Below are 13343 nucleotides of genomic sequence, written 5' to 3'. Positions count from 1 at the left end.
GAGCATTTCACAGCTAATGAGCTAGATATGCTAAAACATTCATCATAACAACTCTATATTTATTGTATTTATTATTTTTAGGACAATGCACATTTGATGAACATGTACAACAGTACACGTAAAAGTGCCAGATTGTAGCCCAAGGGCTAATTTCCATCTGTAGTCCATTGGTATATAAGGTGTTGATATATACATATATATATATATCTATAACTTCAAATTCGATTTCTCATACCATCCCCTTGTCCAAGAATTGGTAAACAGCAAACCAACCACCTCACTAAATATGTTGCCATCGCTGTGACAAAATGATCATCTGATGAGGCGACGGGGGAATAAATAGCCAGGGATCAGCTGCTTCGTTGGAGGCATGTGATGGCAGCCAGTGTTTACAGTGCTACTGTCCAGCCATCACTCTTCTCTCCATATCAATGTGGCCTTGGGTCTGTCACCACTCTAATTTCATGGTTGAAAGCCTTGGCAGCCTCTTGGAAAAATGGAGGACTGTGTTTGCCCTCACTTAGGTGTCAAGTGGAACCCATGTGGTTTTTTGTCTTTGCTGCCCAGATGTTCTTAGCCTTAGGCCTTGCTTCACCATACTAACACTAAAAACAAACTGTGTCATCTCACAGTTATCAGGTATCATTTCCTTCTCATGTTCCCTGGGAATGAAGAATTTAGTTTTTAGCAAAAGTGTGTCAGTTTACAGATTAGCTTGTTTGCCTTCCTGGTGATGACAGGCGTGGGGGTGTGCACCCGTCGACCACTCACATGCCAGCACAGATCTAAATCCCACCCATCGCTCGCTCCCCTAGGAGAAATTGTCAACCTCTTTGGCCCTCCTCTTTCTACTGCAAACACAAAGTCAAACAGACTGTGTGTACACATCATATCTTTCCCTTGATAAACATGAATGGATTCTGTTACATTCAAATCAAAGATGCTGTAGAGTTTCACCCCTCCCTTTTTCCTGTATGGTCACAAAACCCTGCAGTTGCAGCCACAACACAGTGTTAAGTCCTTTTACAAACATTATAATTTGCTAATCATTTATAGTGTTTAATGCATTAGGTTAATCTTTTATTTTGCTTCGTGTCCAGATACTTGTTGACGTGTGTCAGTATTTGTATAGACCTTTTATATCTGCAGCATAGACGTGAGGTGATATGATCTTACTTGTTGTTACTGTCCTGCTGCAGCACTTCTGTTGTACTGTGGTGAGATATTGCTTTACTATACAGTGGTTATAGTACAGGACATGAGAAGATAAATAATTACTTTAAAGTCTGTTTAAACCCCATTGACCCATCGATGCATCAGTCATTACAGACTGGCACTATGTGGCCAAACGTTCAAACCCACAGAATTTATTTTAAATTCCAAATCCCAAAGTTTCCAAAGAAAATAAATTTTAGGCTTTTGTGGAAACATGTAAAATGATGCTTTATACACATCTATAGTGTTGCCACTTGATGAAATGGAACAACCATATAAACAGTACATTAGTACTATTTTTCATTAGTACAACAGTCACATTTTATATATTTTTAGACATACTGTTGACATAAAGTATAGCATACCGGTACTTATAATGTGTTAAGAGTATGACATACTGGAGCTGAAATTATTAGTCAATTAACTGATTTGTCAATCGACAGAAAATAAATCTGCAGTCGTTTTAATAATCGACTTTTTAAGCAAAAATGCAATACATTCTTTACATTAAGTTACATTCTGTACATTTCTAGTATAGGAAACTGAATATGTTTGGGTTTTAGACGGTTGATCTGATTAAACAAGCTATTTAAATAGGTATATTTGGGCTCTGGGAAAATGTGACATCACTTTTTCTGATATAGCCTAATAATCGAAAAAGTGGCGGCTGAATAATGAAACAACCAATCATTTTCATAGAATATAGCCTAACTTAATCCTCTACCTCTCCACCAGTTTTATATCAGGCTATACATCACTGATTAATCTACACAAAGTGTAAATCACCGCGCTCACATGTCTCCACATGTGTAGAATCAGTTTTGGGAGACATTGCGTAAAACAGCACTCGTGGCCTCAGACTTGACCGCCAGTGAATGGATGCACAAAAAGGATTTGCAGCCATGCTGCGGGCGGGGCGGGGTCTGTGGGGACCGCACCTTCGGGGCTCCACCAATCAGAGAGAAAGCCGGCTTCCCCTGAAACCAGATGGTCGATGATATATAGCTTGAAGACGAAGCTGATGCAACACCGGCCGGAGTTAACACGGACATCGCGTTAGAGCGCTGAAGCTCAAAGGAGGAAGCCGCATCTTCTCTTATTCTCAGAAAGCCAGTCAGACAGGAGTTTGTGCAGCTTATAGTCCTGAAGATTAACTGGTAAGTAAACTGCTTCCGTTGAATTGTATGTATTAGCCTCGTCCGCTCAGATTTAGAAACTGAAATGTGTTTTAAATAATTTGAGCCTGATGTATCAACATGTAGCCTACAATCCTGTATTTAATTTGTCAACGCGTTGTCTCTATTATTGTGCTTCTTTTATATAAGTACAATGTGCTTTTCTGGTCAAAGCAAAGACCCCTTCTTAATTATATTATCAGGCTACTGTAACAGTGACGTATTGAGCTCAGGCCGTGTGCCAAAAGACGGCTTCACTCCGGCGCACTGGCCTGGTTTCATTTGTCTGGATGGCTGACTGCGTCTCACTGATCCCCATTTATAAAGATATATCTAAAGTAGTATAGTAGACTGCTCACCACCACCACAGTCCACGTGGAAAAGCAGCCACACTAAATGTAGATCAGCAACCCTTTCCTCAAGGAATTACATGATAAGATCCACCACAACGCCCCGCATCAGGTGCCAGAGAGGGGGACAGCTCTGAGCCCCCTGTTACACAACTGCCTTACAGGCACATAACCATGTTGGCACAACAGTGGATGGCACATGCTATGAGGAGGGCAAAGGGTCAGTGCCACATGCATGCAAGACATGCACATCCGCGAAAAATAGTCTAAAACTTTAGCTGTTAATGATGCTTAATCTATGATCTCCCTTTAAATAAGAATACTCTTCTGTAGGCTATATACTACATGTTATATGTTTTAGTCCAAATGAGAATTAAAAAGATCCCTCAAGTTCTCTAGATCGTTCCAAAGATATTTAAATGCTGTCCCATTAATGGTCGACCTGTTCTTGGCACCAGTTGTTTTCGTCTGCTTCTGTACGCCCTCTTTCCCTCATTGGCTCTCCCTGAAGGCAGGGTCGTATATATACTCTCAAGTTGCTCTCTTCCTTCCTTTTTGGAAGCTCGCAGTTGTCACGGTGAGTAGCCTACACTTCTGAAATGATGCGTTACGCTAAAGTCGAGGCGGCTCAGTGATGAACGAATCAACAAAGGCTTTTCATTAGATTAAACCTTCTGCGCTGTTAACTTATTTAAATGATGCACATGCAGTTTTGAGAGCTGCTTTCATTGTGCTGACTCAGTTTTCCATCCTTTGTGTAGTCGTGTGCATTTCTACTTAATGAAATGCATGATGGAATATATATCTAGAGTAATGTCCCATAACAATTAAATGTAAAAGCTAACAGGCTGTGAGTGGGGTTGCTAAGCGCTCGAGTGCGCCGTTGCGCCTCTTTGGAAACAGCCTGTCCTTATCATTTGCATTTAGCTGAAGCCTACGTGTCTTCTGTGCTGCCACATTTTCTCGCGTCTCAGACCGTTTTTCAATGTTATTTTTCTGTAGATGTGTAACTTTTGCGAGTTCCACCATTTGGCCGCAGGTACATTTATAAGAAGTTTAAATTAAATCGTCTCCCTCAGTGCCAGTTTTGTCGTCTAGTCCTCAGACTGTCTGTCTCTCGGCGCCTAGGGTCTGGAGAGGAGCCAGAATCTCTTGACACAGAACTTAATGCCTTGGCCAAAACATTTACTGATGGCAGTCAAACATATTAAAAATATCTAGATCTAAAGTGGCTTTCAAATAGTGGAAAAAAGGGAAATGTCCCTGCTCTTTAAAGAAAAAAAAAAAAAAAAACTCATGACACATTGAATTTCACTCATGCCTGTGGAATTTGACAGATTTTAACCCTAACGTGATCATACTTTTTTTTCCTCCGCAGGTACCAGCATGCCTGTCTTCAGAACCCTCAGTAAGGTGGCCAAGCAGGCCCTGCTCAGCACCCCGGGGTGCAGCTGCCAGCCCCTAACTGTGGCTGTACGCAACATCAGCTTCTCCCCTCGGCAGGTGACTTCTGATGCCAGCTTCCACTCTGTGTCCTTCTCAGAAACAGACCACCCCAAGGTGCTTATCACAGGTACGCAGCATTTGTTTTTTGGTATTTAACAACCCTGTTAAACAAGTAGAGCACAATCCTTTTTGACAAGAGATCCAACAGCATTTTTTAGAAAAGTTGTGAGCTGGTAAAGATTCAAAGCCAGTAGGATTTTTAACACGTTTGGCAATGGAAGCAGAATGGGATGACAGTTAAAAACAAAGTGTAGGCATCAAGTGCTATGACCTTTTTTTCTTATGGCGCACTCTCCTTCTTAGTTACTTCGGTCTCCATGGAAACGGGTACTGATGATTATTAGCTGCTGCTGATTTGCTGATGTGTGCAGAGTCCTCTGATGACACCTAGTGTTTCTGTCTCTCTCTCTGTCTAATGCAGGTGGCCTTGGGCAGCTCGGGGTGGGGCTCGCCAAATTGTTGAGGTAAGATTTCTAATTAGTTTGTCGACTGTCTGATACACTGCAACAGTGTGAGAACTGGTATTTTTCAAGTTGTATAACATTGACTTCTTGCTTCACAGAAAGAGGTTTGGAAAGAACAACGTCATTCTGTCTGACATCAGGAAACCTCCAAGCAACGTTTTCCACAGCGGTGAGTCGACTCATATACTGTACTGGATACGAACTGAGTTCAGCAGTCTGGAATTATTCAGATTCCAACTTACACTTTTTACAGTGTTTAATTTTTACTTTTAAGACAGATTCTGATTCATACATTCATTTGAGCCATTCAACTTCAAGAAACCAGACTTACGTGTCTAGGCTGTCTTTCATTACATCAAAGTTGCGTTCCTCTGGTGAGTGTAGCAATGACTAATATAAGAACCCTTTAAAGGTCCCATGGCATGGAAATATCACTTTATGAGGTTTCTTTAACATTAATATAAGTTCCCCCAGCCTGCCTATGGTCCCCCAGTGGCTAGAAATGGCGATAGGTGTAAACCAAGCCCTGGGTATCCTGCTCTGCCTTTGAGAAAAAGTAAGCTCAGATGGGCCAATCTGGACTCTTCCCTATATGATGTCATAAGGGGAAAGGTTAGGCCAGAGAATTTGGCCTGCCTATGAGAAAAAGAGAGACATCATGGCTTGTAAACATGTAAACCCCTCTCTCCTCCTCAATAGTATTGAAAGCTACAGACACAGAAATGGCACATCCTAAGTAAAGCTCATTGTGGGACCGGCTCTAGTAGCTGTAATTCTGCACCAAGGCTGAATTTTGGGAAAGAGACTTCAGATACAGTATTAGGGGACCACTAAGGCCTATAAAAAAGCATCCAAAAAGCAGCTTATCATAGGACCTTTAAAAATTCAGACATTTGGCAATGAAGGTTGTTAATGTGTTACAAATGTACCACAGCTGTATTGCCAAATAGAACAACAGTGTTATCAAATAAAGCCTATATGGTTCTTATTGATTATCTTTCATTGAAGCGCAAGAGGAAGTCACATTTTCCTGGCAATGTTGGTAATAAATTCTGCCGAATCAATATGTGACGCACGGTGACGCATGTTCTGCCAATGTCCAGTAATGAGCTGTCCAAAGACATACTGAATGTAACAGCTTTGCGTTGCAAACAAAATCCAACTAGAATTCATGTAACAGGAAAGAAACATACATACATACATACAACAAATTAAGAGCTAGTTAACTGCTGTTTGAGAATTGCTTCTAAGAAAGCGGAAGGACAGATAATCAGTCTATTACAAGCTGGTATTGACCCTGAGACACACAGATGAATTGAGCAGTTGATTTATAAAATCTTTAATCATCTCTTTCACCGTCAGGCCCCTTCATCTACTCAGACATCCTGGACTACAAGAACCTGCGGGAGATCGTGGTGAACAACCGCATCACTTGGCTGGTTCACTACAGCGCCCTCCTCAGTGCTGTTGGAGAGGCTAACGTGGCCCTGGCGCGCTCTGTAAACATCAACGGTGAGCACTTGCTAACTTCGTCTTATCGGGTCTAAAGATTGAATCTGACAATCACGACAACGTCCCCTCAAATGTGGGTGAAGTGTGGTGTCCTAATGGTATGGTTCTTTGTCTGTTTCTTAGGGCTTCACAACATCTTAGACATTGCAGCAGAGCACGGATTGCGTCTGTTTGTCCCGAGCACCATCGGTGCCTTTGGTCCCACTTCTCCCCGCAACCCTACGCCAGATCTCTGTGTGCAGAGACCTCGCACCATCTATGGTGTTTCAAAAGTCCATGCTGAGCTGATGGGAGAGGTTAGAATTCAGATTTCTTTCTTTTTGTCATTCCAAAACCAGACCCCACATAAACGATACACTGGATATATTGGCAGTTTAACATGGCATTATTCTTCTCTTCTTATATTTAAGTTGTAACATGTAATGTAGCATATTGGTATTGGCTATAAAAACCCATTGAAAATGTTAAATGTGTTATCAATAATGGATTCCTGTCTTTTCTTTGACAGTACTACCACCATCGTTATGGCCTGGACTTCCGCTGTCTCCGCTACCCTGGAATCATTTCTGCTGACTCCATGCCCGGGGGTGGTACAACAGGTGAGAGAGATGAAATTCAGATCATATACCAGCACAAGGTTTCAATTTTAATGGACATCTATTCCTGTACCGCTCCTGTCATGTCACAAGTTTGTTATGTTACTGACTTACTGCAGAGAGTTGTCGTGGCCTGTTGTATTTTTAGGCCAGCAGATAACTCAATGCAATATTGCCATTTTTTCACTTGTCTAAAAAGCTAACACACCCAAAATCAGTCATAACAGCAGTTTCGTTGAATATTTTGAAATTCAAATACTTCTTCAGTGTTGCACTTGTTCCTTTTTTAATTTTATAGTTCATCAGAAGGGCTTATTTCAGAATTTGTTGAACCGTAATGTTTTTATTTCTGCCTCTGACCAGACTATGCCGTCCAGATTTTCCACGATGCAATCAAAAGTGGCAAGTTTGAGTGCAACTTGAGACCCGACACGCGGCTGCCCATGATGTACATTGACGACTGCCTGCGTGCCACGCTGGAGGTGATGGAGGCGCCAGTTGACACGCTGAGCATGAGGACCTACAACATCAACGCCATGAGCTTCACCCCCGAGGAACTGGCCCAGGAGCTCCAGAAGCAGATGCCCGAGCTGGAGGTCACGTATGACGTTGACCATGTACGGCAGGCCATTGGTAAGTCCCCTTTTTGATGCACACTGACCGATGTGGCCACAACTGCTAAATACTAGACAATTAAACATTTTTACCTTCATTTCCTAAGATTCTCTTGAGTCAGCCGCTTTAAAGACATCATCGTTTGTTATCTGACATGCTAAAACATAGAGAACAAAGTTAACCACAAGCAAGTGAGCAAAACCTCTGGGTGTATTTTATTTCTCATAAATTGTTGTTTTCATTTGCAAGGGGAAGATTGTGTGTTTCTTATTTCAAAAGTTGCATAGTCTTGCTTTAAGGTTATTGGCAAACACAGATCTGAAGTTAGTTAACTTTAATCAAAAAGTTTTTTTTTTGAAAAGTTAAATTCTGTGTCTCGCTTATGTCTTTCTTACCAGCTGACAGTTGGCCAATGAACTTTGACGACTCCAATGCACGGAAGGACTGGGGCTGGAAGCACGATTATGATCTTCCAGAGCTCGTCCAGACGATGCTTAACTACTTTGGCGCCGAGACGCTCATGGCTCGTGCTAACTGATGGCAGACGTGTGTTCTTTGTACATAATGTACAGACTGACCAAAGAGAATAGAGTAACTATCGTCGTTCTCTCACTACTCTGTAAAATAAGAAGGGCTGTGCTTGCCTGGCATAAGTCTACCATTTCTCCAGAATGTAAATGTCAGTGCAGGCTAGACAATCCTCCCTGCTCCTGTCTAACTACCCCTGCTTTGCTCTTTTTGCTCATCCTTCTGCTTGGAGATTTGGGCAAAGAGCAGTCTGTCAATGGAAGGCTGTCAGCAGTATCGGGGATAACAAGTGGCCTGTGAAAACTTGTTTGGATGTAATACAAGATGACTTGCATGTTGATCAATTGTGCAAAATTGTGCACTGTTGCAAAAATCAATTTAACAAAGTGAGAATGTTGCATTGTGTATTTCTGACCAGTTTTTCTTTGGAGATCCAAATTGTTCAGGGTTTTGTTTTCTGCTACATTTCAAAAGGTTGTCCTGGGGCTTAAATTAGGTACTTTGTATTGAGAGGTGTACAAACACACAAGTTGGGTCCTTTGATGCACTTTACACAGATTCATATCTTAAAAGTACTGACAGGTAAATGAGTCTAATCACCTGCGGGGCGATTTCTGATACGGCGCATCTGTATTTTGAGCAGTGCAGGGCGATAATTTTTAAGAATTGTTCTTCTGTTTATTCCACGTTAACATTATTTATTCTGTCTGTTGGTGTTAAAACATGCTTCATCAAGTGAAAGCATTTCTTAACACTTTTGTTTCTAAGCGTTCCTCTCCACTTTTATGTTATTTTATTTTTTTCATCGACTCTAGTGGGATTATTTTAACACAAAAGGGAAATGTGAAGCTGTATGCCACATTTACGTTTGGCCACATTTGGTGGTTTCTGTATTTCAACATTTTGTATAAGAAATGCTGAAAGTGGTTTCTATGTGAAAGTCTGTTCTTCAATCACACAATAAATAAATAAAATATTTTCCACATACCTCTGCCAGTTTCTGTTGTCCTTTTCACACCGTCACAACATGAAGAGAATTTAATCTAACAGGTTCATGCAGACTCTCTTTTATTAATATACCGCATTAGCAAGTTACCTTAGTTCTTACCCTCTGAGTGGTGGAGAACACGTTGTGGCAAATATTTGAGTACAAAATGTCCTCACTGTAGACACTTCACTCCTGTTAACAGGGGTCTGTCTTCACTTAAAGAGTTACATTTGTAATATTTGTTTTAAAGCATAGAAGCCAAGCAGTCTTTCTGGGTTGTGAGTTACGCAAGCTTTCGAGCATTAGCTAGGTATCACTTACAGCATTACTGGCCGTGTGTAACCCACAGCAGATAAGATGCAGAGCATGCATTTAGTGATCTTGATGGGCATTCTGTAGAGTAAAACTTACATGTAGTGACATGCAGGATGCATGCCCTCTAATATGCGATACCGCATATAATGCGAAAATACCGTTTTACGCAACGTGAACCCGCTTTCCTTGTCTTTCTACTAAACTGTGCAGCTATATATATAGCCTTAGTGCCATTTAAAGTTAAAGCTTTGTCTTGTGCAATTTGCACAATTTGCATTCTTGTGCAATGCTCAAACTGAAATTGCTATTTTGTGAAACATCAATACTCAGAATCATTGTGCAGCTGCAGCCATAACTGTAACTGTAACTGTGTTGTTGAGTACAGATTAAATTACATTGGCGATTGTAATGATATATTGTGGACTGATAAATTGATAACTTGTTTTAGCATGGAGTGTAAAAATGGAAGTTAATGTTTTAATACTGGATGTGGATGAACCGTGAATATGATTAACAATATTTATAGTGTACACCATACAACACAACAACAAATCTTACCCTATGCATATTTCATATTTATAACAAAGTGTGGCGCACATGAGCGGTAAGACAGACTGAAAATGTAGCATGTTTCACTGAACTGTCTGCTTTTGGTTTATATTTTCTCCAGTGTGTGTCTAACTGATACAAGTATCCAAATGTATTTCCCCAAAACGATTGAGTAGAGAGCAGTAGGGTTAATATTGCAGGCATACTGATATTCAACCATACTCTAGTTAAACTAACCCAGATGAGAAAAGTGTCCTTCTCAGCACATCAATAAATGCACTAAACCGAAACTGCTGTATTTTCTTCAACGAATAGGATCATAAACTGTAACCCTGAGGACAGCAATGTCCTTCACTACACGCTTGATAGCCTTTCTTCAATTTCTCTGTGTCAGTAATTGGAGCTGTTCTGGGTGACCTTGGTTGGTTTTGTTATGCCGTTGTGCTGCAGAGAGAAAAGAGCACAGAGGGAAGACAGACTGAGTGCAACGAGATTTGCTTCATTCAGCTGAAATAAATGTAATGTAAAGTAAGGTGAGGTGCATTTTTCCATTTGGTCTCAATCATGAACAACTCAGACTGAAGAGCACGCAGGCTTTCATTTCAACCAAACACTACACAAACTCTCATCAATAATTAGCACCTCTCCTCTGTGAATGTGGGTCAATAAAACAGCAGGAGTGCTCTCCGGTTTGGATTGAAAGATTATCATTTTTTTCATAATTTTTAACAAGTGTATGCAGACATTTATTTTCACACCTCCTTGTAAGTAGGAATGATTTCACACCGTTCTCACATCCAGCAGAAGTTCTGCAAATAATATTATTTTTGTTTTCCTAAGATTTTGCAGCTCATATAACGGGTGAAGACAAAACAATGTTAACACCTCATGGAATTGGACTCCAAAGTATCTCAATCATACTTACTGTCATGACTACAAAACTGCATCCTCTTCCTTTGAATGCAAAACAGCAGCATTTTTTGGTTTTTTGTAGTTTTTTGTTAATCATAAAATGGGTTCAGTTCACAAAAAAAGATGAGACAACAAAGGGAACTTATTTAGCTATTCCAAATGTTAAAGTCCTTTTTAAATAAGACTATGTCATTTCTGTCCTCCCTCATATGAAAGATTGCAATGTGTATACCTTCAGGAATTTGGCAGCAATGTGGAATTGCAAATAAAAATCAATATTTGCATTGGATTTGCTATGTTCAAATGTACTGCTATATTTCAATTTCTGCCATCAGGAGCAGAGTGTCTTTTTCCTGACATTTAGTGTAGAGTGGGGGATGGTCTTTAAGAACTGAGAGTAGCCTACAGTGGACTAATGCAGGAAAATAAACATACATCTTTCAGGATTTACAGCACACGCAGGCACATGTAATGCATACATGTAGACCTGTTTCAGGGGAAACACATTCCTACATGCAAATTTTGTTTTGCAAGCCTATTAATGTGACTCAACATGTGTGCCTCCCAGACACAGCTTTCCATTGGAGGGTGGTGGACGAAGGTGTTTTGAAACAGAAATAAAGAGGCACTTGTAGGCACATTCTACCTTTTGTTCTCTTTCTAGTAAGGGAAACCAGCGTCTTATGTAACAGTCTCCCTGGGTATGCACATACGCCGACAGGCCCACCTCCCGCCAGCCTGCCGCCAGCCAATCAGGAGGCTTCCTCGATCCCCCGGGCCCCTCAGTGTTTTATTCGTCATCAGTTTAATACGATTCACAGTATGTAGCATCTAATGTTGGACCGGAGCAGAAAATGAAGGACGAAAACATAAAGAAGGCCAGGGGAGGGAGCTGCTGGGCAGTGGGCCAGAAACGCCATAACACTCTGTGCCACAGCTGTTATTCCACATTGAGACATGTTGCCATGGTAATAGAACCCAAGGCACTGCAACCACCACCTTCCTCTCTCCCTCTAGCCTCAAGAGAAATGTCTACTGGCTTTTAGTCAGCTGAGTCAAAAAAGTAGCCTACAGTCTTGGGGCTTCTTTGTTTCTCATTTGTGACGATGTTTCACAATTAGAGACGGACAGAAGTGACTTCGTCAAGAAGCAAAAATCTTTTGGCACTTATTACAGTCTCACTGGGTTTTATGGTCTTTATGTTTATTATTTTGTGTTTTTATGATGCCTTGCTGCGAAAAAGAACATCCTCCTGTGAGACAATAAAGAACTGAACTTCTTTTCTGTTGTTGAGGAAATGCGTTTGCAAACCATTTTAATGGCAGTTTCTCTGCTCCAGCAGTCTGGAACAGGACTACGTTGGTCAGAAAATCAATTTTGACATTGGGATAATGGTCACATTTATGAGCTCTATGATTCAATGATCCCTGAACTGTACATTTGGAATGACGTTTTTGACCTGATCTGACCTTTTCATAGCGAGTGCATAGTAAAAGTGTTTTTTTTAATCCTTTTTAAACTAGGACAAAATGTCTGTAACATACAGAGAACTTTCTGAGGGTTTGTTGAAAAAAGAAGGAAAAAAACAGGAATGACGAGGTCAGATGCAGCGATACCGCACGGTAAAATGATTCCTTTTGTCAGCTTCTTTGTAGCACACAGTCAGGTTGACAATATTCACTGTCACAGACCCCTTTCAGGCTTCACACCCTGTTACACAACCACACCTTAATCCCATGCTTCAAGTGGTAATTTTAACCACAAATCTAGGGTCAGCTTAGAGGTTTACAGTACTAAACTAACTGATTATGTCTGTCAAACTGTCTGACTCTTGCTCAACAGCTGACATGATCTTGTTTACTATATTACCACAGGTAAAGATGTGCAATAGGACGAGAAGATGTGGCATTTAAGATTCCCATGGAACTAAAAGTGTGTTTAGTAACATAAACATTTTAAACAGTGGTTCCTTCCTGAGAAAAAAAACTCCTGAAGGTGACCCAAGTTAACCCTTTTTCAAAGAACTACACACACAACATATTCCTGGGCATTCTAAGTATGAATAAATATTATACATGTGTGTTATGTCCTTAGGCACACAAGATATGTAAACACACCCTCATATCAAGACTAAAGCTTTTCCCTTTGACAGGGCTGATACGTTTTCCCAGAAAGCTTTTATAACCCAGAGGTTGCTCAAGGACACTCCTTTTTACAGTGTTTATTTGCAATCAGTTAACTTTAACACATTATAACACCCTAACAGCAACTTTAAGGTGAGACTAAAGCAACCACCCAGTAACATCCACTACCACTGCCCACTTATGTTACTGATGCTACTTTCTGGTAGCTATAGCTTTCTACTAATGCCTTGGTTACTGGTTGTTTATTTAGGTTAGTATGTTGTCTTATATGTTGATTACAAGTCACATAAGGGGACTTACATATTTATGTGAATCAAAGCAGCTTCATAGCTTTTTGCACTGTATTGAGATGTTCATGATCACGTGTGGTTGTGATATTTGTGTCAGTACAAAAAGAAGCTCGAACACTGTGATCTTGTACAGCTGAGGCTTACGTGCATCACATGCATCAGCAAAAACCTTACGACATTGGCT

General features: G+C 40.7%; 1 protein-coding gene across 2 annotated transcripts; it reads left to right on the top strand.

The window, feature by feature from the left end:
* The first annotated feature begins 2212 nt into the window (after positions 1-2212).
* Positions 2213-8948, top strand: tdh (L-threonine dehydrogenase). Of its 2 annotated transcripts, none has more exons than XM_078273960.1 (9): positions 2213-2372; positions 4119-4313; positions 4668-4710; positions 4809-4879; positions 6073-6222; positions 6346-6518; positions 6731-6821; positions 7182-7451; positions 7832-8948. In XM_078273960.1, exons 2-9 carry the CDS (start codon positions 4127-4129, stop codon positions 7969-7971), a joined length of 1125 nt encoding a protein of 374 aa, XP_078130086.1. In that variant the 5' UTR covers positions 2213-2372; positions 4119-4126; the 3' UTR covers positions 7972-8948. The 2 variants fall into 2 exon arrangements, with proteins under 2 accessions (XP_078130086.1, XP_078130087.1); XM_078273961.1 differs by lacking the exon at positions 2213-2372 and adding an exon at positions 3249-3317.
* The last annotated feature ends 4395 nt before the right edge of the window (positions 8949-13343 follow it).

Source organism: Sander vitreus, chromosome 18 (genome assembly GCF_031162955.1).
Source record: "Sander vitreus isolate 19-12246 chromosome 18, sanVit1, whole genome shotgun sequence".
In the NCBI taxonomy this organism is placed as follows: Eukaryota; Metazoa; Chordata; class Actinopteri; order Perciformes; family Percidae; genus Sander; species Sander vitreus.
The sequence above is the reverse complement of the archived record's forward strand: the minus strand, read 5'-3'. Positions and strand labels throughout refer to the sequence as shown.